The 26,577-nt window shown below is 50.2% G+C and overlaps 1 protein-coding gene across 2 annotated transcripts; it reads right to left on the minus strand.

The window, feature by feature from the left end:
• Positions 1-1,586: 1,586 nt before the first annotated feature.
• On the minus strand, positions 1,587-23,177 carry AGPAT2 (1-acylglycerol-3-phosphate O-acyltransferase 2). 2 transcript variants are annotated; one of them, XM_067541828.1, is made up of 6 exons: positions 22,857-23,177; positions 12,678-12,811; positions 10,442-10,617; positions 9,979-10,068; positions 7,750-7,822; positions 1,587-4,536 (listed from the first exon to the last, which is right to left on the minus strand). In XM_067541828.1, exons 1-6 carry the CDS (start codon positions 23,057-23,059, stop codon positions 4,358-4,360), a joined length of 855 nt encoding a protein of 284 aa, XP_067397929.1. In that variant the 5' UTR covers positions 23,060-23,177; the 3' UTR covers positions 1,587-4,357. The 2 variants fall into 2 exon arrangements, with proteins under 2 accessions (XP_067397929.1, XP_067397928.1); XM_067541827.1 differs by having other exon boundaries at positions 9,979-10,074.
• Between the last annotated feature and the right edge of the window lie 3,400 nt (positions 23,178-26,577).

The following is a 26,577-nucleotide window of genomic DNA, read 5'->3' on the forward strand; positions in this document are numbered from 1 at the left end:
TAGAACGCTGCCTTAGCATACCGGAGGGTGAGAGCCTGTCAATTCCCACCTCCATATTGTTACCACAATGGGGCAAGGTTGTGTTGTTACAGGTCAGTGGTGCCTAATGCCCAGCACAGCATCACTTCACTGGTAGAGCAGAGGCTGGGGAGTTCGGAGGCCTGGATTCTGCTCCCAGGGTTTTCCACTGACACCCTCTTCTGCATACCTGCAATCCCAACAGAGTCAATGGGTCCAGTCAAAGTTAGTTACTAAAACCTTCCCACTGAGAGAACTAGTAAGTGTTCTCCCTCTGAAATGCTCGAGGGTTTGGGTAGAAGGGAGGGATAATCCTTTTGCTTCTTAAAAATTGGTTTCATTTGCACACTGAAGCCTGGCAAACTTGCTTGTCTACGTGCCAAGACAACCAGGCAGTTTGGCGAGCTACAGCTGTCTGGGCTCCGCAGAGACTAGGAGTGGAATAACAGCTGTATTTAAAGTAGGAATGGATGCACATTGCCAGGATGCTATGGGCGAAGCCTGCAGCGCACCTGTCTCTTTGCATGATCGTCAAGGCTGGCGGAGGAAGGATCCCAATGTTTCTAGAGAAACAAGGAGTTTGACGTGGTACAACGCTTTCCTACCCGTGCACAAATGAAGCAGCTGGAGACCTCAGGCCTATCAGCCAAGCAGTGTGGAAGGTGGTGCAGTTTGTGGATTAAAGTCACGTCCTGTACAGTGCAACATTAGCGCACGAGTTTCTCATTGGTTGGGCTGTAACATGCTCATGACAGAGCTGGCACTAGCTACGTGAGCCATGAAGGAGACCCAGGGGAATCCAGTTACTGAGGCAATTTGTTCTACCCTCTCTCAGGACTTTACTCCGGGGACCCTCCCCTTTCCGCACCTCCAGCCACAGTTGCTGCAGAGGCAGCGTTGGGCTGGGGAGGTTCACAACTTCCTTTTGCTTGGAGCCAGCGTGTAACTGGATGTAAATGCACACACAGAGGTAGGAGGCTGTGGGTGGAGATGTGCCTCTGTCTCTCCCCTTCTCTCTGGGGCAAGGGGGCAGTCACGGTAACACGGGAAGGGTTGCAGTAGCATCTCTCCTCTTCGCTTGCTGGGGGAGGAGAGGGGGGACGGTGTGTCCTGCACGAAGCTAGGGGTACACAGCTCCCTAGGGAGCAAAGCCAGCCCCTCCACCCTGTCACACATACTTGGGAGCACGGGCCATAGACACCCTGAAGTTACGGTGACCCTTTGTGTCAGGCACCGGCCCTGCTCAAGTCTAGTGGAGGGCAGGCTGGCAGCTGTGCCTATAGCCTATTCCCCTGCCCCAGGGGTGGTGGTGGTGGTAAAGAAGCTACTCAAGACTAGCTGATCTTTTCTGCTCCTATCTCCATCTGGTGCTTCTGGGGGGAGGAGAGGGTACAGGCCTTAGGGGTAGGGGAAGGGAGCCCCCGCTGTACTCCCACAGAGCGTCTGCCACCCAGGGTACGCCAAGCTGTAGTCAGGCTGACAGGATACCGTAGCAGCGTCCAGGCAGCATGTTACTATAGAGGAAGTGGTGTGCAGCACCTTCACACCATGGCTGCTCATACACGGTGTAGACAAACCCTCACTGCAGAAGCATGGACAAGGCACAAAAACATGGTTTTACTCCCTTGCGCATGAATCGTTCAGTCCCGCTTCTTTATCCGCGGGACGCTCGCTTGGCGCTTTCCCTTGGCCAGCCTCAGCCCAGCTGTTCAGCACTTGGTGAGAAGAGCACTGAAGTTTTTCCCCAAAGTGGGTAATTAAGGCAGGATCTCGTCAGTGATCCAGGCGGTCATGCAGTCCTGTGACATTTATTGTTCACAGACATGCATCCAGCGAGGTCCTACCCTCTTGTAGTAGACAGCAATGCATTTGAGGAGGGAAGTGGCAGACCTTGAATGATGCACAGACACCGTTCTCAGCCTGTTACCTCACCATGCTCACGCTGGGCAAAGATGTAGGTAGAGGCAGATTCTCACCTGTCAAAAGGTGAAACGGATGATATAGGGTACACTCCCCCACAGGCAGTGAATTCAACCCAAGCTGGTTTCCAAACAGCCCACACGAGACTCTCTTTAAATAACTGCTTTATAAAAATGTACATTTGATCAAATATATATTGTTTAACAACTAAAAAACCGAACAGCAGACAACGGCCTTTGTGCTCGCGCCACCCTTTGCCCCCCCACCTCCTACATCCACAGAGACAGATTTAGGTTTATACATTCGACAGTCATCTTTGGTCAAAGAAAAATATCCATCCCCTAGGACCACCTTAACACCCCCACCGCTCATCCTAGACCAGAGTCTCTGGCCAGAAGGGTAGGGAAGCTCCACCAGAACTTGGATGTTTGCCACGATTACATAGCCACTTGGTTTGCCATTCTCCTGGAGGGGGAAAAGTGCTGGTTGGATTTCAGTTCAGACCCAATGGAAGGAAGCCGTCCCTCTGCTGTTCAGTTCTGAACATCTGGATTGTACCCGATTGATACCTGAATATTTGTTTGTAAATACAGCTCAGCCTAGGGCTCTGAACCATGCGAACCCCCTGCTCCCAGCTTCCTCTCCTATTTGGTTTCCCTCTAGCTGCTGTTTCCCAGCTGGCAAATTCAGACAGAAGAAAACGTTGATTCAGAGCCCTTCAGTACGATGGCCCTAACCTGACAGCTTTTGCAACTCACACTAACAGTCCTAGTAAGGCGAACACGCCAAGACAGGCAGGTCCGACAGGCAGGCACGGTCTTTTGGTCAATGCTTCAGCTGCGCAGCGTTTAGAACGGCACAGCATAGCCCTTAGGGAGCAAAAGCAGCAACAGATATTCTAGGTACAAAACCTAGATTAGAACATTTTAAACAAAAGATTTGAGCACCGAAGTTGCAACATTAACAAATACCAAGGAAGTGCCACATCTACCCTCACCTCATCCCATCATGCCTGGCACGCTGCGAAAAGCAAGCCCTCTGGTGCAGTACAAGACCACATACTAAGTCAGGGATGCTGGCTGTAATGCAAAACAGCGAGGATGACTGGTGGGTTGATCTCACCCTTTTAGTTTAGTTCTTGGCATGTTAATCTACGGCTCACAAAACCCAAGGATTGTGTGTAGATTGCCAGAACCCAAATCTCTATGGGGCTGCTGTCACCAAGCCAAGTGTTGGGATAAAATCTGCCAAGCCATGTCACACTAGGCTGGTTGGGTTTTTTAGGTCTCCTCATATCCCCCTCTCACCCCAGCCATAAATCAGTCCACATGTAGTTTGTCCACTCAGTGGACATGGAAATTTGACTTCAGCAAAGGACAGCATCAAGAATAGCTGGTCCCACAAGGCCTGCCTGTCTTAGCCCAGCTGAACCTGAAGGAAGAAGTGTAGAGGCCCATCTACAGAAAGCCATAGGCTGCAAGATTGCCAGGAATGCTGATGTGGAATTCACTCTGTCTGGAGAGCAAGTCGGGGACTGACATCTATGCAAACCTTGCCCCAGGACTTCTGGTAAGAGCATCCTGGATATTTCAAATCCCCGGCTAAGTCCTGTGACCGGGATATTCCAGCAGAAGAAGAGCACCTTCCTGTCAGGAAGGGGTGAGCAGTTGGTCTCTCATCTCTGTCTCTGGCTAGAATCAGAGATGCTGAGTGTGCAAGACAGGCTGATTCAGCAACAGCCAATTTTGTGAGGTGAGAGGCTGGGAAGAATGAAGTTTCTGTAAAAATTCAGTGCTGGGCAGAGACCTTCGAAGCTGAACTTCAGCTGTGAGCAAGGCTGACTGGCAGGGACTGATGCTCTAGTCATAAGTGTTGAGAGCATACAAGCAGAGCACAGCTGCAGGAAGGGCGCCACCTGAATAACTGCTACCACTCCCTCCCTCAAGCACCAAAGGCTACGTACAGGAGAGAGTGGGTTATCGTCATTTGGAGGCTGCGAAGACTTACATAATGTTGTTTTCAGCATCCAAGGGATCGGCTCGAGCAAGCACCAGCTGGACACCAGTCCGTGCCCAGACCTTAACGCAGTGTTCTGCAACACCTATTTTCCCAGCGGTCTGAGTGCGACAGGCGCTTGCCGAAGTGTTTCGAATGGTCACTGCCCCGGCCATCAGGACAGGATCCCTCCACCAGCACTCGTAGGGTGTTTGAGAAACTCCACGTGCCGGAGACACTTCCCCACGGGAGATCAAGAACCCACAAAAGAGATTCACTGAACAGTAGAACTGGCCCAACAAATGGTGTTTGTCAACGAAGGTTACCCAAAGCAGAGAGTTAGGATTCACCCGAACCTGCTGCAAAGAAAGGGGAGAAACCCCTTGGATATTTTGGCAACGGAAACCAGTCCTTTCAGTCCCTGCTATTTGGGAACACTACTCTCGGGGGCCTGGGCTGAGCCATTCGCCTCACTCGTCGTGCCAGACAGTCTGAAAAAGGTCTCCCTCATGATGCAGAAGCATCTCTCAGTCAGGTCGGTGACATCCTCGGCCTGAAGGCCCTTGGTCTCAATTGGCTGGAGGACCTCAACCCGGATTTTACCTGGGAACGAGAGAAGAAACAAACTCAGCGTTTTGCCATTCGAGGGTCATTCTCCACCCTCCCCGAGATGAGCAACCCCACCAGAGCCCAGCAGACATGGCAATAGCAGACCGCGTAGCAAAGCTCACATGGGCTGGTTACCAGGATCCAGTCTAGACCATTGTGTCAACTCTAACAGCCATTAGAGGGTATCGCTCATTTCCATTTACATCACAAGACTGCGTGCAAGGAGCTCCTGGCAGCAGACATCCAGACCCCAAGGGTTCATGGCTTCCTATTGCAGAAAGCGCCTGCAAACTGCAGCTATCGCTCAAACAACCAGCTCGCCCAGAAGAACTTGCGCCTCCTTTTCCTATCCCCACCAGGCTAGCAGCAGAGTCCGTAAGTGGCTCCGATGAGAGTCCACTACACAAAGGCACCAGCGTGACATTTTGACAGTGGGCTGTTTGTGGCTGTCACTACCAAAGAATTATCTGCAGAGGGTTGTGACAGCACAATCCCCTCCTGTACACAAGCAAGGCGAGATCAGAATTCAACTGAGCAGATTTCCTTTGACATGGGTCCTGTCAGGAACATCAACATTATGCAACAAGACACAGGACGCCCCCTCATGAAGTCACAGGGTTTTGTGTTTCTACATTCGGTGCCCAAGCGTGCGTCTTCGGCCTCACCCTTGGGAATGAACACAGTCAACTGGAACAAGCTCTTACCTCTGAGGATCTAAAGTTTCCCAGAGAGTATCTGGTGGGACTGCAGGAGTGAGTTAACGTGCACAAGAAGAGTGAGGTCTGAAAGAAGATACTTCCACTTTCTTTGAAGTGTTGTTTCTGCAAACTACTTCTGCTCCTTTACGGAGCTACATACCCGCTGGCCTACTTCATCTGCTCCGGTCCTGGTCATTGAAAGCCACAACCAAGCCAAGGGGCTTCACGTGAGGCCAGCCCACTTGGCTCTCAGAGTTGAAGTCACCGCCCCTTTGATTTGGCTCAGGAGAGGTTTATCCCCATCCCATGGGGGCACACATTCACTTGGAACCTGGGCCAAACAAGTTTTGCAATCCTCTTTGGTTTTCCCTAGACACAGTCAGAAGTGCCAGCGACTCACCACACAGCCGCCAGCAGGCAGTTCTCCAGGGTAATGTTTGCTGTGCAGAGCAAGGGGTTGGGGGTTTGCTGGGTTTGAGTTTTTTTTTTTTATTAAACCAACAGATCCTGCTGTTGCAACAAGCCTGTTATGAGCCAGCCACATACCCCAGCTCCTCTTCTGCAGCAGCAGGAGGAACCACTGCAGGCCACAGGACAGCTAAGCACCAACTCAAGAAAAGCAACGACAGCCCCTTCTGAAAGGGGCTCCTGGTTACTCAGCTCTCACGCTGCCCTTTACTGTCACCAGGGCTGGGTGCAGACATCAGGCAGAGCAGGTGCCTCCCAACCCAGCTAGGACAACACTCAGGAGCTTTTGGCTTCAAAGGAGCAAATCATAACTCATTCCCTGAAGGACTTCCTGAGTGAGCAATTAAAGAAACTCCTGCCTCATCTTGCAAGAGTGTTACTAGGCAGCAGGAGCTCTTCAGGTGCTTGTTCTCACAGGGCCAGGTGCATTGGGATATTTGAGATAACGAGTCAGCCAAAAAAGCCAGCCCTGTGATCTTGCCTGCAGGTGCTGAGGAAGCAGGCAAGAAGACAGGGAACAGCTGCTGACTGCTACAGAACAGGATGCTGCCTGCTGTGCATGACCCAACAGTGTCAGGTGCTTTGGTCACTCTTTCCTCTCCTTTTGCCCATCATCTCCTGCAAGTACAGGGCCAGCTGAGAGTTTACTGGACCAAGTCTCAGCCCATTCTCTAGTGCAGCAAGGTGCCTAAATCTCTCCCTATGCCCCGAACTAGCAGAGAGATATTTCTACCAGAGGTCCAGAGCCTCTTCTTAAGTAATAATACCACAGACTCGCTCTTACATAGCATTTTCCAACCCCAGATCTCAAAGGGCTTTTACAAAAGGTCAGTGTCATCCACATATGACAGATGGAGAAACTGAGGCACAGAGCGGGAACGTGACCGGCTCAAGATCACCCAGCAGGCCAGTGGCAGAGCCAGGAATAAAATCCAGGTCTCCCGAGTCCCAATCCAATGCTCGAGAGACTCTGCCACGCCACCTGGCTTAAGAGCAACCATCTAGGTCTAGTATGTAGGGTTGGTTTCCCCTTGCCCAAAGCTCGCCATGGGAAGCACCTCGGACCCACTCTGAAGGGCAAGCCCACCCGTGAGATGACTCAAACTGCAGACTGTGGGAGAAAAATTAAGGTGCCCGTTGTGTGCTATTGCCATTGGGACATATGACAGGGAAGAGGAAGGTGAAAGAGGCAAAGGAACTAATAGAAGAGAGCCGGTGGAACTGATGCAGCTGATTTTCTCCCCAAGGATTATTCTACAAAACCTTTAAGGTTTTACTCACTGCTGTTATTATCTCTGTATTGATTTGCTCACTGAAGTGAAGATTAATAGTAACCGGACATACTACATGCTGCTGGGGAGTGCTGTAGCATCTGCCCGCCCACCCCCCCAAGGAGAGGCTGCCTCTTGAGCCAAGTGATTTGGGGGCTTTGGAAAGTTAGCAACTGCTCAAGACACTTGTAAGATGCTAGAATTTAATCCCTGGTCCCCGGAGGTGCCAAGAGGCAAAGCAGGGTGCATTTAAAAAGCAGCTGGCCCAGCACAGTACACAGAAACAATCCTGTACAACCCAAAGCATCGCCCCCTCTTGTCCAAATGCTACCTTCACTACTGGGGTTACACTGCAACTGTTTAAGTGAAGGAGCTTGGAAGGCAACTTTTCAGAAGAGCCCAGCTCCTATATTAGGCATGTAAGGGGTGGACTATCAGGAGAGTTTAACACCCAGTATGCTTATTGAGTGACCACTTTGAAATGAGCTCTGCTGGAAAATCAAGCCCCGGTCATGGCTGCTGAGTACCTTGGACAATCCAGCTCTGGAAAAACGCAAAGGAATTGAAAGAACAGAACTTTGTAAGAGGGCAGCCACTGCAAGATGAATGCCCAGACAAAGGCGTCTCAGCACCTCTGCCTTCAGCCCAGCTTTTCTTCTGCTGTGAGACCAGAAACAAAGTCCACCCAGAAACGAGGCTTATCTGAATACAGCTGGAGTGGCAATGTGGGTTTCTCTAAAGCAGGAGAGGAGTTCACAGCAGTACAGTACCTGATATAAATAGCTTCTTTGCTGGATTGTAAAATGAAGAGAATGAGGAATACACCACGGGAATGATGGGAACCTGGGGAGGGGGAGAGAGAGAGTTACCAGAAAGTTCAAGGGTTGTTTGGTATTACAATAGCATGGCACCCCCGTTGTGCGAGGTTCTCCACAAAAACGTGGCACGTAGTCCTAACCCCAATGATCCTACAGTGCAAAGCCAAAGAGGGTAGAAGAAAGTAACTCTCCATTTTACAGATGGGAACAGAGTCTGAGATTAAGACCCAGCTCTTCAGAGGGATTAGGCGTTTAACTCCCATTGAATCAATGAAAATTAGGCCCCTCCATACTGTTGAGAATTGGGGCCCAAGTGACTTTCCTAAGGCCACAGGGAGCTTGGGGCAGTGCTGGGAACCGAACCCAGGCCTCAGGCCAGTACTCTAACCACACAGCTATCGTGCTCCCAAGGCAAAGTCTCAAACCACCATCTTCCTTAGCCATGTTTAATCCTGTAGCTCCCAAGGCTGAAAGCAGCTCTAACATGCACGGCACATGTTTCTAAGCACACGAGGGGGCAGGCCAGCTGGTGCTGGTTAAACATTTAGGAACAGAAATCACTGTGTGCAATCATTTATGAGCAAGGCAATGCCTCTGACAGAGGAAGAGGCAGCTATTTTTACATCTGGCACAACAGAAAACATTTAGCGCTGGTGAGTTGCTAAGAATGTAAACGAAACCAGCCACCACTTCAGATGTTGTCCTTACCCCAGTCTCTAGAAAGGATCTTTAATGACTTATTGGGTTGCTAATTTGTACATTGATTTGTGTTATTTAGCTGGAATTGGTTAAATCACACGCTTCACACTGGGTTTAATCTGCCCATTAAGTATCAAGGAGGTTGAGACAAACACAAGAAATAGGTTAAGAGCTACAATCTCTAAATATTTTCTTCTTCCTTTCCACTCCTGGTATATTAAAGCTTGTTTACATACAAAGATCATATCCTCCATAAATATAGAAAGGACCTGAGAGATCAAGCAGTACAGTGTTTGGTTTTCAGAGTCTGATATAAATGTGAATAAATCTGGGAGAAAAAAGAGTGTCTGGGTATTTCTCTTCAAGTGAATTTTGTAAGGTTCCAAATTAGTGGCCCGGGAAACTGGAGTTTTCTATATCCGCTCAGCAGGCAACTGCACCACTGCAAGCATTATCCCCTTCCATTCTGCTAGCAACTTGAGATCATTTAAGTTGTATTTACCCAAGTGAGGGCTTTTTCTTTTAAGAGAAAAAACAATCACAAAATAGTGTTACTTCAGAACACAGACAGAAGTTGATCTTCTGTAGTAGAACGTATCATACTGCTGCAGTTTATTAACCTCCTCTAACCAGCCATTAGAGTTGGAAATTAAACGATCCAGACCACAGCCCGTATAAGCTGCAGCTGTCGTCCCCCCCCGATACACAGAGAGTTGGATGTGCACGGCAGCTTAATCTACACTATAAAGTTTTAGCAGCACAACTATATTGGCTCTGAGCAGGTCAGAAAAAGTCACCCATCCCCTCAGCTCATTGGCAAAACCCCCAATGTAGACACGGCTATGTCAATAAAAGAGCGCTTCCATCAGCATAGATAGCGCCCTGTGGGGAGGGGAGGTAGCTACGCCAGCAGACACACACAGTGAAGGAGTCTACACAGGGGGGTTCTGCTGGCCTATCTACACTGGCAAAGCAACTGGAGGTTCTAACCCATGCTCCTGCAGGTTACATGCGTGACTTAGAAATTATTCTGCAAGTCGGTAGTAGGAAGAGCCACGTTAGCCAGAATTTGGCCACGCTCCATAGGGTTGCCCTGGAGGAGAATGCCAGCCACACCATGGGACTGGCTGGCCAGCATCTCCTCCCCATGCACTGTAGCCAGGATGGCAGCTCCTTATACTCCATCTGGCCCCCACCCATGTCCCCTCAAAGCCTTTTATCTGAAAAGTTTCAGGTGCCATTTCCCAGGAAGAATCTCGTACTCCAGGGAGCCCAGTGAGAAAGCTGCCTCTCTCTGCGGTTTACTACCTTGGGTGCTCTGAGCACAGTGTGCCCTTGAAAGGGCCTGGGTGTCATTTATCATGCTCACATTCTGGACAGCTGAAGAATTCCCGGTTGCCAGTACCTGGTCACCAGAGGCAGATCTTTCACTCGAAGACCTGCTTTGTACTTTGGCCTGCGAAAGAAGCCAGCCAGTATTACCTGTGCTTGTATAGCAAGATGAAAAGCGCCTTTCTTGAACGGTAACAAGTCACCATTGCCGTTCCTCGTGCCCTCTGGGTACACCCACACCTTCACCTGGCAGAGAGGGATAGAAGCCATGAATTCCACTGGCTCGGCACACCAGAAGCCAGCTCTCGAGGTGTTATATGGGTCAATTCGACAGCTAGGTCAGATCACAGATTGCATGCCTCTGTTCTTAGCTGGCTGGAACTCCCCAGAAGATTTTGCTGTGGGATATAGCTACAGCCAGGCATGGCATCTGAAGTCCACACCAGCCACTGGGTATTAGATGTCAGACAATAGTTCTCATTAGCGTCCCACCCTCCCCCTATATTTAATCCAGCGGCCAACTGACGTTTCAATATTTGCAGCCATCTACTCTGTAACCAACGCAAGCAGCGTCCAGCAGCTCATAAAACCTATTCGCATAGGCCGTACTCACGTTCTCATCCAGCATAGCCTGGGCAACCCCGGACATCACCGTCTTGGCGTTGCTTGTACTCTTCCTGTTGATGAAGATGACGCCACCCAGGTACATGATCAGGCCCACGGGGCCCGTGTAAAGCAGCTCCTTCTTACCTATCTGAACGCACTGATCAGGGAGGATTTCCATCAACCCTAAGTCCAGGGGCAAAGAGAGTGTAAGAAACCCACCCACAACAAACCACAAGAACAAGAACACCTTTCTCTACACCCACAAACCAGATCGGCCGCGTATGGGTGACCCGGCCCAGGCTTGCTAGAGTTTGAGAGACATTTTCTACGGCTTTCGCTTGGGAGTAGGGGAAGGAAACGGGGCTGAAGTCAGACTAAAAGGCCTACCAGCGCTCCACCCACTGGACCACACTGCCATCCACATGGAGAAGGGGCGCCGACAAGCACCTGGAGGTAATGGGTGCAACCGGCTGCATGTTCAGGAAGGGCAGTAACCGCCATGGATCTTTGCAGAGATGACCCCCTGCTGATTCAGAGGCGTAGCTGGTTCATCATTTGGCAGCTTTCAGGTATTAGACAGACACCGAGGAGACTTAGTCACAAGAGGATGGAATGAGAACTGAGCTGGGCATGGGGGAGTGGAAGGAGACCTAGTAAAAGAGCCACCTGTACCCAGAACGGGGTTGGAGCTCCCACAGCTCTGCCTCAGGAGATCTTTGGTTGGGCAGCAGGGACACAGCGGATAGAATGCTGTGCTTGTTATTGCTAGGGGAGTCATGGCATCCCTAGCAGGCACTGCAGCCCAGAAGGGTAATTTTTTATACTTGCACTTACAGGCAGGAGCAGGAATTGACGGCTAGAGCAAGGGGCTGCTATGGAGGAAACACGGGATTTATTCCCAACTCTGCTATGAATCCCTGTGGGACTTTGCGCAGATCACTTTGCTTCTGACAGTTAACCCCACCCTGCTTACTGCCACATCTGTAAGATGGGGATACTACCCCACCACCTTTGGAGCACAGAACACTCTAGTTCTGTGTTTATACAGCACCTAGCACAATCGGGTCCTGGCCTTGGCTGAGAGGTCTATGTTGCTATGATAAATAATAATAGAGTCAACTCCTGAGCCAGCAGACAGGCTGCAACTAGGAAGTAAGTGTGCCAGTCTCCTTCCTGTCCCTAAGCTCTCCATTAGCTTATTTTCTGGTTAGTCAAGTTTCTTTAACACTTTCACTACCCCAACCATGCTGTCAAGACGAACCAACACTTGGGATGTATCCAAGCGCGCTAGCCAGTGCGACGAGCGGCCTTCCGGCTGGAATAGTGACCCGTGGAAGGATGAAGCACCGTACCCGGTTACTGTCCCAACCAGGAGAAAGTGTGAGTCCGGCCTCCGGGTGCCACTCCATGTTCTTCACTTCCACGCTTGCCCCTTGTATCTTTGCAGGATAGGAAGGTGGATTTGCAGCCCGCACATTCTGAATGACGTACCAGGCCCTAGGCCATGGAGAGACCTTATCCTTAAGTTTGGTGGAAAGGTCCTTTTGCTCTGGGCCTGCAATAAGGGCTTAGCCTGGAGCCGTGCCTGCCATGGGATCAGTAGCTGGGACGGTGCTGCGATACCAGTTCAGAGCCTCAGCTCTCCGTAGCAACAAGTATCCCGGGCAGATTCTTCTCCCCAGATGGCACACAGCAAGTCAGTGACTAGGATCCTCACACCTCGGTCTTGCTGCTCTAAGCCACACTGACCGCTATACAGCTCAGAGTCCCTCTGTGTGCCTCTGGCTGATTATCCCACAGCTGATCTTACACCTTCCTCCGAAGCTTCTGGCGGTGGTCACTGTCATGGACAGGACACCGGATGAGCTGGACCTTGGGCCTGGTCCAGTGTGGCAATTCCTAGATTGCTATGTACCAGACTCCAGAGCTCAGCACTTCCCCTGCTCTGTTCAGAGAGCCCAGACTCCCAGCATACCCTCCCTGCTCACTCAATACCCCATCACATTCTCCCTTCAGGACACTGCTGTAGCTTTCCACACCCTACACTGCAATTCCTGTACACAGAACTGGCCAGTGCACTTTGTGACAGACAGACAGGTAGGTCTCGGGGTTTCTTCTGCTACAAAGTTTGGAAACGGCCCAAAATCAGGGACAAGCCCAGGATTCCCCAAACAGCAAAGCTAAGCACACCCAACAGTTCACTTTCAAACGAGACCGCTCCTTTCCCAACCCAAGCAACTCACCCATCATGTCCAGGATGCTCTGATGGTTTGACACGATGACGCACGGCCCCTCGACCTGGAAGTTCTCCAGACCTTTCACCTCAAACCTCAGGCCATAAATATATTTGAAGGTCTTGACGATATTTTTGATGATTCTGCATAGAAGAGCGCAAAGAGGTCAGACGTTAGGAGGTCTCAGAGTCCATAGCGTCTGCATTATGGTGTGGAAGAGGCAGCACTAGAACAGGAGAAAGAATCTTAAGACAAAGGGTCAGGCCTGAAGACCAAAAAAGGTGTCAGACTCAGACCTTAAGGTCAAAAGGGACCATGGTGATCATCAGTCTGACGCCCCGCACATTGCAGGCCCCAGACCCTTACCCACTCCTGAAACAGACCGCTAACCTCTGGCTGAGTTACTGAAGTCCTCAAATCATGGTTTAAAGACTTCTAGTTACAGAGAATTCTCCATTCACACCAGTTTAAACCTGCAAGTGAATCATGCCCCATGCTTCAGAGGAAGGTGAAAAACCCTCAAGGTCTCGGCCAATCTGACCTGGGGGAAATTCTTTCCCGACCCCACATATGGTGATCAGTTAGACCCTGAGCGTGTGGGCGAGACCCGCTGGGCAGAAAGCATTCTCTGTAGTAGCTCAGAGGCCTCCCCCTCTAGTGTCCAGTCTCTGGCCGTTGGGACTGCCTACACTGGCATGTGACTCATTAGCAACTGCTAGTAGCAAATACCCCCATTTCACCATCCCCTCCATAAACTTATCAAGCTCAGTCTTGAAGCCCATTTGGTTTTTTGCCCCCTCTGCTCCGGTTGGAAGGCTGTTCCAAGAACGTCACTCCTCTGACCGTTCAAAACAGTCCCCTAACTTCAAGCCTAAATTTGGTGGTTGCCAGTTTATAGCCATTCGTTCTTGTGTCAACACCTTTCTCCCTTGCCTTCCCTCAGACACAACCTGGGATGGCCCTGCAGGGGCTGGAATCTGGTTTACATGCTGCCTTATTCACCCTGCAGTTTATTGGGGAGGGGAATGTCCTTCATTTCCTGTCCAACAGCCATCGCATAACTCCCCTAAACCCCAGCCAGCCCCCCCCACTGACGCTCTCAATGCACGTTCACCCCCTCCCCTTGTTTCCCCACCTCCGACAGGGTGCTTTAAAAGGATAATGCAGGTCTTAGGCAAGGGTCCCTTTGGACCAGCTCCCCCTCTGAGCATTACGGCACCCAGGCAGAACAGTGACACGCCCAGCTCAGAAGTGTGCAGAGAAGTAGCGTTCCCCTTGCAGGACACTTCCTTCGGCATTTTAGTGCCACGGCAAGTCAGTCAAGTTACCACTTGCTCTCCCGCTGACACTGGCATTCTGCTGCCAGCCAGTGGCATGCCAAAAAGGTGCAACCTTCTTCGGCAGCCTGGAAAACGCCTTTGACTTTCCCAGTCCAAGCAACATAACTGAAGGGTTCATATAAGCGAAGGGCAAACACGAAGTTCTCCACTAAGCCCAGTGATCAAACCCACGAACTCCTGCATTTTGTAGACCACGCCTCCCCCTGGAAGTCAGATTTGTTGATTTCTCTTTGCATCTATCTGTGCCATCCCTGTAAGACACGGCCATCCGCAGGGGGAAAGATCTCCCTAGTGAAAGAGCCCAGTACAGGCACCAGTTCAGCATAGATTCACCACCTGCCATCTTCCAGCATGCAAGGTAGCTAGGGTAAAGGTTGTGGTTTCACTTATGCCCACACAGCAGCTTCTGCCAGCACAGCTGTTTGTGCAGCCACACCCCATCGCCTGACCTACTCAGCTCAGCTCATTCCACTTCACAGCACCTCAGCACACAGCCTGCCCGGGGGGCGGGGCAGTCATATGGAGCAGCACGCTCCAGGGTGCTTTACCTCCCAGCGCTGCACAGAAAGACTGGCGAACGCAGGTTACAAACATGGTTAGAAACTGCTATCCTGCATGCAAGAAGAAACACGGGACCACACCACATCTCTGTCCCAAGCTCGGCCTCTGCTCGAGAGAGCTGCCATGGTTACTCGCAGAGTTGTAGACACCGGGTGTGCTGGCACAAGCCATGTTTAGCGTGCACCATGCCAACAGTTGTCACAAGCACCACTGACACATGTAACATGGACAGGGCTTTGGGGCTGCTCTCCTCTCCACTACCTCCCCCTAGCTCTCATATGGCACCTTTCATTTGTAGACCTCAGAACACGTTAGAAAGGAGGTCAGTGTTATTACCCTCATTTTACAGCCCACGGACTGGCCCGCCAACTGGCTTCAGGAGTGAAGCCTACAGCACCTGTCTGCTAAACTACAAATAAAGTACATTTCCCTTTTTCTGGTTCTCAGGGCATCTGATGGAGCACCGGCTCATAGGCTCAGATGGAAGCGTCCTGTCATCACCAGCCCAGGCTACTTTCATGTCTGCTTCTGGATAGACCAGTTTACTACGAAGAGTCAGGAACAGGAGATTGGCAATTGCTCAGACCTGATGTGCACCAGCCTGTTAAAATCACACACAAAAATTCTTGGCAGAAACCAGAGTTTAGCCCCTTTTGTCCCATTCCAGGCACAGTCAAAGGAGCGTGCTACAGTGTGACAAGAGCCAAGGTGACAGCGTCAGCGTAAGGATCACCAGTCTCCTAGCCACGAGAACGACCCAAATTCCAACCCCGCCTCCTTTCTCTCTGCAAACCAGAGGAGAGGTCACTGGAAACTAGCCTGCTCGCGAGAAAGCAGCAGGAAGAGCTGGTTACACATTACCCAAGGGCACATGCAAAAGCAAGCTACCCTCAACCACTCCTGCCAGGAAGAGGAAGGTCCACATTGCACAATGTGTTCCCGGGGCTGTCCTGAAACTGCTCAGACCACAAGGGGTGAAGTACCAATCTACAGCAGAGCCACATCACACAGGGCCCAACTCATTCTGTTACACCAGCTGGGCAAAGGGAGGGGCATCACAGCTAGGATTTCCTTCGGTACATTGTGACAGCATCCAGCACTACAAAGATCATATGCCTCATGCTGTTGAGACTGGAGGAAAGAGCATCCCTTTACCTCCCTGGTTACTCATTGCGGGGAGAGGGGAGGGAAGAGGAGTAGATTGGGACTAGGAGACTCTGCCAGCATAGCTACACTGTCCAGACTCTGTAGTACAGATGAATCCAGTCTGTCTCTCTCCTTTCCCAGACCCTGTTGCTGCTCATAGTTGCATGGAGTAGCAGCACTACTGAACTGAACTGCCTGCCAGTTTTCATGGCTGCCCAAAGGGTTAGAAGAAGCAGCCAAGGCTGCTGCAGCTTGGTGCGACCCCAGACACGGCTCTGCTATCAGTGTGTAAACCGCACTAGATCAGCTGTGCACGCTTCGTGTGTGTAAGGTCCTTTGCAACACTACAGGCTAGAGGCCAAGTTCTTATTTTAAAAAGAGACACTTCAGTTCTGTACAACCTGTCACCAGCACTCACCTGAGGAAGCTTCTTGACCACCAGACTCGATTTCACAAGCCTCAACAATTGCTCTTGATTGTGAAACTGAACACATTAAGTCTAACGAATCAACGTGTTATCAGAGGCCTGAGAAAGTATTTCCAAAGGTATGTCTGCACTGCAATCAAAAACCCACAGCTGGCCTGTGCCAACCGCTCAGGCTTGCGGGGTTGGGGTTGTTTAATTGCAGCGCAGACGCTGGCACCCCTGCAAGGTGGGAGGATCCCAGAGCTCAAGCTGTCAACAGAGCCAGACTGGGGTGTAGACATCCCAGACAATTAGATAGCCCCACTGCCTGAGTCGGCTGGCACAGGCCAGACAGAGACATCTAACTGCAGTGCGTGCACATCCTCAGACACCAAAACAGGTTATCCCTGTAGGATGCATTCCATGCTTTCGAGTTCTAATGGGGCAGGCCACATGCTGGCAACCTTAATGAGATTTCACCACTGGATGCGTGTAACAAGCGACGTCTGAGCTTAACACTGGTGTATAAGGACCTCTTCCCTGACACATTGGGTGACGGAGCCAGGAGTCAGAATCAGCGGCAGGGATCTCTCTGTACCAGGTCATGAAGTCCGCCACTGCTATCTCTAAGCGGCGTACGTCATTCATTTATTTAGTCAACTTTCGTCAGTGCAGGTTAAACCCTCATCTACTATTCCAGGTGCAGAGAATGGAGCCCGGGTGACATGCCACAAGATTGCTGCTAATGGTTAAAAGCCAAAATCGACACACTTACTCCGTCCTCATGCCATGAGCCCTACCCCCACCTTTCCTGCCACCTTTGGAGACAGTCTGAGAAGAAACTGCACCGACTTCAGTGATGCTGTCTGAAGGCAGAGGCTCACTAGCACCTGAGAACAGAAGTAACCCAGCAACCAGTTGGGTCCCATAACCCAAAGTTGGAAGCCTGAGCTTCTGCAGATCACACTTCAGTTCATTTGGATCAGGCCTTAAACACAGAGCTGGATTAGACACTAACTGCTTACAGAAATTCCAAGGCAAAGCACTATTTCAAGTACACACACAGTCACAGGCAGTTCAGCTGTGCTCAAAACACCAGCCGGAAAAAGTAACAGAACCTGATTTCACAGCAGAGCTGATCTGTCCTTTATCTGGACCCTTCCCCCCCCCCCAATCTACAGCAATAGCATTTACTGTACCAAACAGAACAGGAGACACTCCATTAATACTCTTCCCCCTCCCAACACGGGACTTGGCTCACATACAATAAAGGAAGCTGCCATGCCAGAAAGCCTATCATTCAGGCATGTGCAATCCTGCCTCGGTGGAGCTGCACTTTAAAATAACCTGACCTTTGTTCTAACCAGAACAAGCTAGAGCCAGGAGCCTCCCCCAGAGCATTCCTCAGTAGATAGTTTGCTTCTGGACAGGTCTAGCACTAGCTGGGGTAGAGAGGGGACGTTTGCCACACCAAACGATCTTCAAGGGGCCCCAAATTATTGTCAGAACGGATAAGTTTGCATCTATTTTGGCCTATGTTAAGCAATAGAACAGCAGCAGACTGGCAAGTCTTCATCCTTTATGCAAAATTAGAAGTCACAATAAAATATTGACACAGTAGCCAAGTTTTACTTTTTTCAACTCCTGAGTTCCCTGGAGGCTTTGGGTTTTTACTGGGTTTTCCCTTCACACATGTGGGCAAGGAAGGGAAATGAGATCCGAGTAGCGGAGATGGTTGGATGGCTGTATACTGAGGACTAATTTAAAAAGAGACAAAAAGCCAAACAAAGACAAGTCCATCAGCACTCCAAAGAATGCTTGTTCAAGGAAAAGCCCTTGATAAGATTCCCCTTTTGAAGCGAGAGTCTTCAGACCAGATGTTGCAACTAAAAATCCTACGATGCCATAATGACAATTTCTCCAATGTGCTGATATATTTTACCCATGCCTACAGAACGCTTTTGGCTCTTTATCAAGGCAACAGAACTTCTGGTGCCTGAGAGAGAGATCACCAACAAAACAAAGAGACTCGATGGGCCACAGAGAAGCCAGGATGTGAAATGGATCTGCCTAGTTTCCTTGCCCAAGGCAAGTGAAAGAAAAGAAACAGATATATATGGGGAGAGTAATGAAAGATTCAGAGTTCTCAGTCAATGACCCAAGGAAATTTTTAAACATCCAGTTGTAGCGTGACTTTCCTTTAAGTGCAGCGGGTTGCTTTGACAATACTAGAACGCTGCCTCAGAGGTCAAATGAAGTGCAATTAGATTTTCCTTCCTTCCTCCAGATCTAAAGAGAAATCACAGTAGCAAGACTAACAGCAAGAGCCCAGGACAAGTATTTGCTTTTAGAAGTACTTTTGTATCCAGCACACTTTCAGTGAAAAGGACCAATGTATGTTCTCAATAGATTGAAGAGTCTTCTGGTTTTGTGGTGGTTGCTACAAGCCTTTCTGTATCCTCAGCTGAAGTATTTTGTATATACTTTGAAGAAAGATTCTTCAGTAAAATAATACGATCCCTGTTATAAGGATGTTCTGCAAGAGAGACAGCTGTATATGTAAACAGCTAACAGAGAGCTAAGGTGCCAGGAGGTAACATGCAGCATGGTTCCTGGATTTTGTAAAACCCAGTACCTGTGGCTGTGCATTCGGAATGGCTTAGGTGTAGAGCCCTGCATGAATAAAATTTGCAGCTGCATCCCATCCGCAAAAATGATCTGCGGAGAGCTGCATCCACAGATGCAGATATCCGCAAATCTGCAAGGCTTTATTAAGAGCTGCACGCAAACAATCCCTACACCAAGTGAACACTAGGTGGGCTATCCCTATCTCTGGCACTGGCAGGCCACTGCTGTCAAAGGTACAGTTTCAGGGCACTGGTTCTATAGCTACACCAATAGCCTTTGCATTTAAAATAACGACCTGAAGCAAGCAGGGAAACTGCCATTCTGAATCAACTCTTTTTGCCCATAGGTAGACAACACAGCGTGGCTTGCTCCTGCATCACAGATTACACCATGCAGAAGGCACACTCGAGCTACTAAACTTCCATGACAGCATTACCACCACTGCACTGTAGTGAGGATTGAATGTCACTGGCTTGCCTCAGATAATCTTTATTTGCCATCCATGAATATTTCTCTCCACCCACCATTAAAAGATAGCTACCTCCATGGTGGAACACAAGCTGTTTAATGGCACACAGCAACAGTTAGAGATGGGACATGATTATAAAGATGTCAGACTGTGGAAACCATCCAAGGACTTTACAGATGTAAAACCCACCTGGAATTTGGCTAGGACACCAAAGTTAACCCCTACACTTCAGAAGAGGGTCAGCTTAGACAGCTACTGGTGAGCCCCATGTTTTCACATCTCATTCAATAGACAGCACGTCCAGCTACATACTTGAGTTATGAAACAAAAAAAAGACGACAATTTTTAGCATCAGGCTATATCAGTGTTTGCTCTGTGGCAACCCCTTTGGTTGCTCACAAGATATAATTAAACTCATATGACCCTAATGCAGAAGCACCCCCACACTAAAATGAAACAGCAGTGATTATGAGTTAAACTGGTTTGTGAGAAGTGGGAAGGCATGGGGAGAGATGGAGCTATGGCAGCGGACATAAAAACAAAGCTGTCACATGCGCACACAGATAACAGAAGCAGAATCTGGTTACTGTGCTCCAGACAGACAGACAAGAGCAAACACCACATTGCTTTCAGAACAGCTGTAACTGCAGGAGGACGTTCTTTGGGAACAAGGAAGTTTAACCCTGCTCTGAGCAGGTATCCCCAGGGTGGTTTAAATATTCAGCAGCTCCTCTACACCAAGGCTCCCAGTATAGCCAAGACACGTGGAGTCAGTGCAGTGTTAGCAACAGTAGGAAAATTTCTACAGCAGCATTTCTCTGTTGTAGGAGAGGCTCCACCATCATGCCCCAGTTCAACACTCCTGTCGGTTACAGGACTGGCTGCACCTCTGAACACTTGCTGGTCTCAGAGTGAACCTCTCATGCCTTAGGCCTCATGCCTTTACCTCTCCAGGGGAGGTATGCCACAATTCTTCCACTTTCAGACCGGGCCCTGGGTTACAGTACATTGAGCATCAGCCATTCTTATCCTGCAGCTTTGACTGTGTTTAGTCAGACTTCAAAGGCATATGGTCTACAGTGATCAAACAGCCTTCTTAAAACCAAGTATACACATACTGCAGGAGGAACAAAGCATTTAGATTTTAAAAGTTTACCAGCATATCTATCTTACCTAAAGATCCACCGATGGTAACCCAGGCAGGCTTAGCTTCTACAGACACTGTAGCAGGTTCCTGCATCCCAGTCTGGCTTACCAAACTATACCCCATAGCCAAGAATTTATTTTTTAAACCTGCCACCATTCTTCTGATTGTCTTTATTCCCAGGCCCTTTCCTGTCCTGGCATCGTCTCCTAATTCTCAAGTGGTTGCTGAGAAGTGGTTTGTCTTGAGCCATTTTCTCTCCTTCCTGCTTGTTCCTCCCTACCGCAGCCCTCCATTAAACTAAACCAGTGTTTCTCAATTATATTTCGCCACGGCACCCTTGCGCGGCCATGCGATACCCTCCGCCGACAAGTCCAGGAAATCTTCCCCTTTTTGGCAGCGCGGTGTAGGCTGGTTTCCACGGTGCGCTCACAGCGGTTCCGTGGCGCGCTATTGGAGTTGTTTTTGGCGGCGCGGTTCTACTATTTGAGAAACACTGAACTAAACCAATACAGTCCTATAGTAAGCATCCCAATAACCTGGTCAACATAGTCTTCATTAATTATTACAAATAACCTCTAAATCCAGGATAGTCAACAGGCAGACCAGGGGTCAAATCCAGACCGCCAGACGCTTTGGAACTGATCCTAAAGTTTTTGTTTTACTTATTATCATTGTTTTTTAATTATTTCTCTGGAGTCTGGACCTTGACTATGCCCTGACCAAGAAATCTGGATCTTGACAAAAAATAATTGACTACCCCTTGCTCTAAATCCATCACAACTGCACCTCTGCTCCCAGCTACCACAATGGATTTTTTCACACTTGCAGATTTCTGGAAAGTGGTCGGTTGTATAGAGTCCAGGCAAGGACCATCACTTTCAGCAGTGCCAGAGCCAGCATGATCAAGACACTGCTGCTGTGAAAGTCCCAAGTGTTCTCACCAGCCGGTGACCAAGCAATTTCCCACAGATTCTCAGCCCAGCCAGGACCGAACATTGTCGAAATCAGAGCAGCATAATCTCCAAGTGTAGCACTGGTGAGGCAATAGGGAAGCCTTATCTTTTCCACCAACAGAAGTTGGTCCAATAAAGTACACACTTTCAAGCTATGCTGAACTCTTTTTCAGGTCTGGGGAAAGAAGCAGTATTGAGCTAAATGCAAGTTGGGACAAATTGTTAAGCAGAGGCAAAACAAGTCAGGGCTCCGACTAGCACAGGTTACCTAGGCCTGAACACAGCTCACTAGCTTTCTTTGGAGATTGAAGTAAGCCAGAGAATACATTTTAAGTGACTGCTCAGCCTCACACCCTCCTTCCCAGTTTTCAGCCACCAGGTGCACTACTGCATAAGTGAGTGATGAGTTGCTCAGTCTAATAGATCTCCCCTCTCAGTCAGTTGTGTTTTACCCTAGGCAATGGGGCGGATAAGAAACTAAAGAGATTAAAACTACTCAAGTCATACAATTTTAAAAAACCTTGTTCCCACGAACACGTGTTTTCCAGCTAGCAATGGACTGCATTAAACCTACAGCAAACCCACACTCCCACTACAAAACAAAACTACTACACCTGTACGCAGCAGATGGGGGGGCAGTCTAATAATAAAGAAAGATTCCCAAGTATTTTTATGGGCCAGATCACATCTTAACAGAGACCGCATGGAAACCTCTCCTTCATAACCACAATTTGCAATTGCATTTACACCCTGGGGGCTGAAACAGCAACTGGTTCCATGGACAAACAAGGTTAGGAAAACATTTAAATGTATTTTTAGCCACCTGCTAATGCAGTTTAACAGCTGGAAAGGAGGAGGAGGGCCGGCACCCTGCAGCCGGACCTCCCTTGGCAAACCACTCACCCTCAGCAGCCCAGGTCAGTAGCTGCTGCTCTGGGGTCCTCGGCAGCTCCCAGGAGCGAACTACCCGAGTTGGTGGTAAGCCTCGAAGGCAGCGGTGTTAAGAAACAAAAAGCCCTAACCATCTCCTGGCACTGCCTCCTCCCAGGCGGCCGGCGAGCCCAGGGACAGCGGTTACCTGCATGGCCAGCCCCAGGGTGGTCCCCACACGGCACTGGACGGCGGGATGGGGACACCGCTGCAGGGAGGGAGAGGGCAGAGCTGCGGTGACAGTGCCAGGCTCTTCTCTCTTCATTGCCCCCGGTGTGGGGGTGTGGGGATCCCTTAGGCGTTTGCTGACCAAACCCAGCGGCCAGGCCACACGGTGACGGGCCCAGGGGGGGAGCTGAACGAGCCACCCGCCGCCTTGGCCCTTCCCCGCCTGCCGACGCGCCGCTCTCCCCACCGCGGCGAGCACAGCCCCGCAGCCCGGCCAGCGGCTCCCCCAGCCCGGGCCCGCCCGCTCCAGCGCGTTCGCCTCCCCGCCCGCCGGACACCGCGCGGCCGCCCCCTCTCCCCGGCCCGGCCCGGCCCGGCGGGGGCTTTCCAAGGCGGCGCGGCGGGGATCCCCCGGCCCGGCCCGGCCCGGCGTTACTCGCCTCATGTTGCGCACCGTGCGGCCGCCGTGCCGCAGCAGGCAGAGCGGGACGGCCAGCGCCGACGCCGCCAGGCAGAGCGCGCAGTAGAAGCTGATCTTGAGCTGGAAGTGGACGGCCGGGCTGAGCGCGGCGAGCGCGGGGAGCAGCAGCAGCAGCATTAGCATTAGCAGGGCCGCGCCCCCCAGCAGCCAGCTCGGGTCCATGCCGGGCCGGGCTCTGTCCTGCTCTCGGCGGGAGCCGGGTTGTGCCTGCCCGGCCGCGGCGGTCTAGAGCTAGGCGGCGGCGGCGGCGGCGAACTTTCTCCGCGCAGCGCCAGTCCAGCAGCAAGGTGCGGCCCGGCCGCCTCCGCCGCCCTTAAGGGGCGGTGCGCCCGGCCGGGGCACGGCGGGGGAGGGGAACGGCACGGCCGGGCACGCCCCGGCTCCCTCACGCGGGGGCGGAACGCAGCGCCCCTTCCGCCTGCCCCGCCGGGCCCTGCCCGGGCGCCTCGGCTCGGCCCGGCCCTGACAGACGGGGCCCCCTGCCCCAGTCCCTGCCCGCCCCGCCACACGCACGCTGCTCCCCTGCCCTTCCCCGCCTGCTCAGCCTGGCACACTCACTCTGGCCTTCCTTCTCACCCCGACACACTTCCCCTGCTCACCCTGACACACTCACTCTTTCACTTTCTCTGACACTTGCACTTTCTTCTCCCCCCCCCCCCACACTTTTTTCCTCGCTGGCACTTGAGCACCAGCAGCCACTTCCCAGCCAAGGATATTATTAGGCAAGACCCTCTGGGGGGCTGCAGGGGAATCAGTCCCCTTGTCCCCCGGGCCAGGCCCGGTGCTATCCAGCACTGATGGTCCCTTCCTGCAATGTTGAGTGAGACTTTGTCAGCACCACACAAGCTAGGCAAGTGTTGCCAAAGGGAAAGTCAGGCCCCTGCAGTGCCCGTCAGGGGAGGAGGGTCTGACCTGCCCAGGAGAGGGCCACACGCTGTGTCCAGGGTTTCGTTCCCTGGGTCCGTTTGTCAGCGTTGTCCATTCCTGATCCAGTGGTGAATTGCTATGCGGTGTGATGCTGGCTTTGGTCTCTCTCCTTTCTCCCCGGGTCAGGCACAGTTTTCCTTCATGTCTTTTTGATGAGGCAGCTTTTATGATCCCTGACATTTGAGCAAATCTCCTTATGAAACCCTGGCCTTTCAGACCCTGGAGTGGAAAGGATCTCTGTGCTTCCATCTCTCCTCTGCCACATGGGCTGCACAGTCCCTGCTCTCTGGTTTTAGACTGTGCTTTGTATCTGCCAGTTTCCATCTCTGGTTTGTGGTCGCTGGAGACCAGGGACTGATAATACATAGGAATGACGGAGTTTTCATTTGGATCGAGTCTTTTATCCTCTAGTGCTTTGCAGTGGAGAGAACATTTGCTGCACTGGTTGGTGTCATCCCAGCAGTTGAATTTTCTTTCCTCCATATTGATTAGCTTGCAGGGATTTGATCCGGTTCTGCTGTGAGGATTGCTCAGTAGAGGTGGCAGTAGGGTTGTAGTCACAGTCCAAAGTGACAAAGAGTTGAGAAGTCAGCAAGCATTGCCAAACATTTATTATGGAAAGAGACAGACGCTTCTCATTGTACACGCACTCCACCCATTATAGCGCTGCTCCCGCAATGCATGAATAATCCTTATTGGGCATTATTCTGATCTCACACTGGTGTACATTGGAGCAACTCCCTTGAAGGCAATGGAGTTACATCACTGAAAATCCAGTCGAGGTGATCTACAGTGGGACAACTCAAATGAGTAAGGCCAAGTCTATGCTAGGAGTGCTTTACGATTATAGGAATATCAGTATGCTTTATGGGCAAAGCGCTCCTAGTGTTGTCGCAGGTCATAGAGGCAAAGTTGTGCTTTTACCAGTACAGCTTATTCCAGCCACCCCAAGCCAAACAAGGTAACCTGCTAAAAGCTCAGTTTTGCTCATATAACTTTGTCTGCCCTATGAGTGCCTGCTGCCACAGCTGTGTTGGTTGGGGATCATAACTCTTCACATGCTGACCGATGTAACTATATCAGAGACGTCTGTGGTGTAGACATGGCACCAGGGTTGCAGGATCAGAAGTAAACACAAACAGACTAAACACAGACTAACACAAACACATGCCCAAAAATGTGAGGGTGTTTAAAGAGAAAAGGAGCAAAAAGGTTAAGACAATTCACTAAAGCGTGGTCTACACTAGAAACTTTTGCCAGGATAGCAATGTCGCTTGGGGGGTGGGGGGGGGGGTGATTTTTACACCATTTTTATACTTGCAAATGCCCTACTGTACACACAGTTCTGCAGGTAAAAAAGTGTTTTGCCAGGATAGCTTATTTCATTTGGGGAACTGGTATAAGCTATACCGGCAAAAACACTCTTTTGCCTCTTTAACTGCATCTACACTATATCAATACTGGCATAGCTATACCAACAAACTCCTTCTAGTGTAGATAAGGCCTTCAGTTCCACTTGTGCAAGCGGCTCTGCGAGTGCGCTCTTAACATCTGCACAGAGCCCCGAAGAAGTCACAGTAGGGCTCTGTGTAGGCGTAGATATCTGCCTGTGTAGGATACTTTGCAAGACTGGCACCTAAAAGTCTATAAAGGATTTGGGAGAAAATAGATCAGTGAATAAAATAAATACAGGCTTACACTTAGTTCCTGCAATTGATTTAATGCAAGTCACCGCCTGCTCCTGTGCTGAGCCCTGGCGAAGTCTGGGGTTAATTTACAAGTCAACTCAAGCGTCTTCAGTCTGACAACTTCCGTCTGAGGCACATTAGCTTGTTTGTACAAAATTAAAATTTAGTGGGCAAAAGTTAAATTGATCTTGTCCCTTTAACACATGGTAAGCTCTATGCTTCATATATTTGTACCCATTCAACTGCATAATATAAGAATATAGACATGTAAATGCTTTCCAAAGGGCTACAGTTTTTCAAATTCTAAACACTGTCCCCAATCTCTCACGCAACTCTGATTTTCGGATGCCTCCTGACATTTTGCATCACGTCTTCCACCCTATTACTCACGGAGGTCTGGAATTTCTACAAAGCAGAGAGCTCCCTTGATTCAAAGGTGTTCTCAGTGTTCACATCTTATTGTTGGAGATGGACAGTACACTGCAATTTACTAAGCTATGTGCAGCTAGGGTGACCAGATGTCCAGATTTTACAAGGACAGTCCTGATATTTGAGGCTTTGTCTTATATAGACGCCTATTCCCCCCCTATTGCAAAGGAACCCTTTGACCTCAACTGGTTTCACTTTACACTGGTATAAATTCATTTTCGTCAGTGGAGTTACTCCAGATTTACACCAGTGTAATATCAGAATCAGGCCCAGTAACTTCATTGGGTCCGTTCATGGTAAAAAGCACTACCAGCCTCATCCAAAGTTCATTGAAATCAATGGGATCTTTTTCACTGGCATCAATGAGTTTTGCAGTAGACCTTAATGGTGAAATCCTTGCCCCATTAAAATCAATGGGAAAACTCTGATTGACTCCAATAGAGCAGGATTTTACCTGAAGACTAGTAATAAATATTTGTAGGATGAGGCTTTCATGATGCATAGGGCTCCACCTAGCTAGCTCCTATTGACTTCTGTACATCAGGACCTAAAAATCACAACTAGACGGAACAGATCGTGGATAATGAGCACCATGTGGTCGTTTTAGTTAAATCCTCCTTTTACAGTCCCTGCAGC

The sequence above is a fragment of the Emydura macquarii genome, unplaced genomic scaffold (assembly GCF_026122565.2).
Source record: "Emydura macquarii macquarii isolate MOO-44397 ecotype Brisbane River unplaced genomic scaffold, CSIRO-AGI_Emac_v2 contig_691, whole genome shotgun sequence".
NCBI lineage: Eukaryota > Metazoa > Chordata > Testudines > Chelidae > Emydura > Emydura macquarii.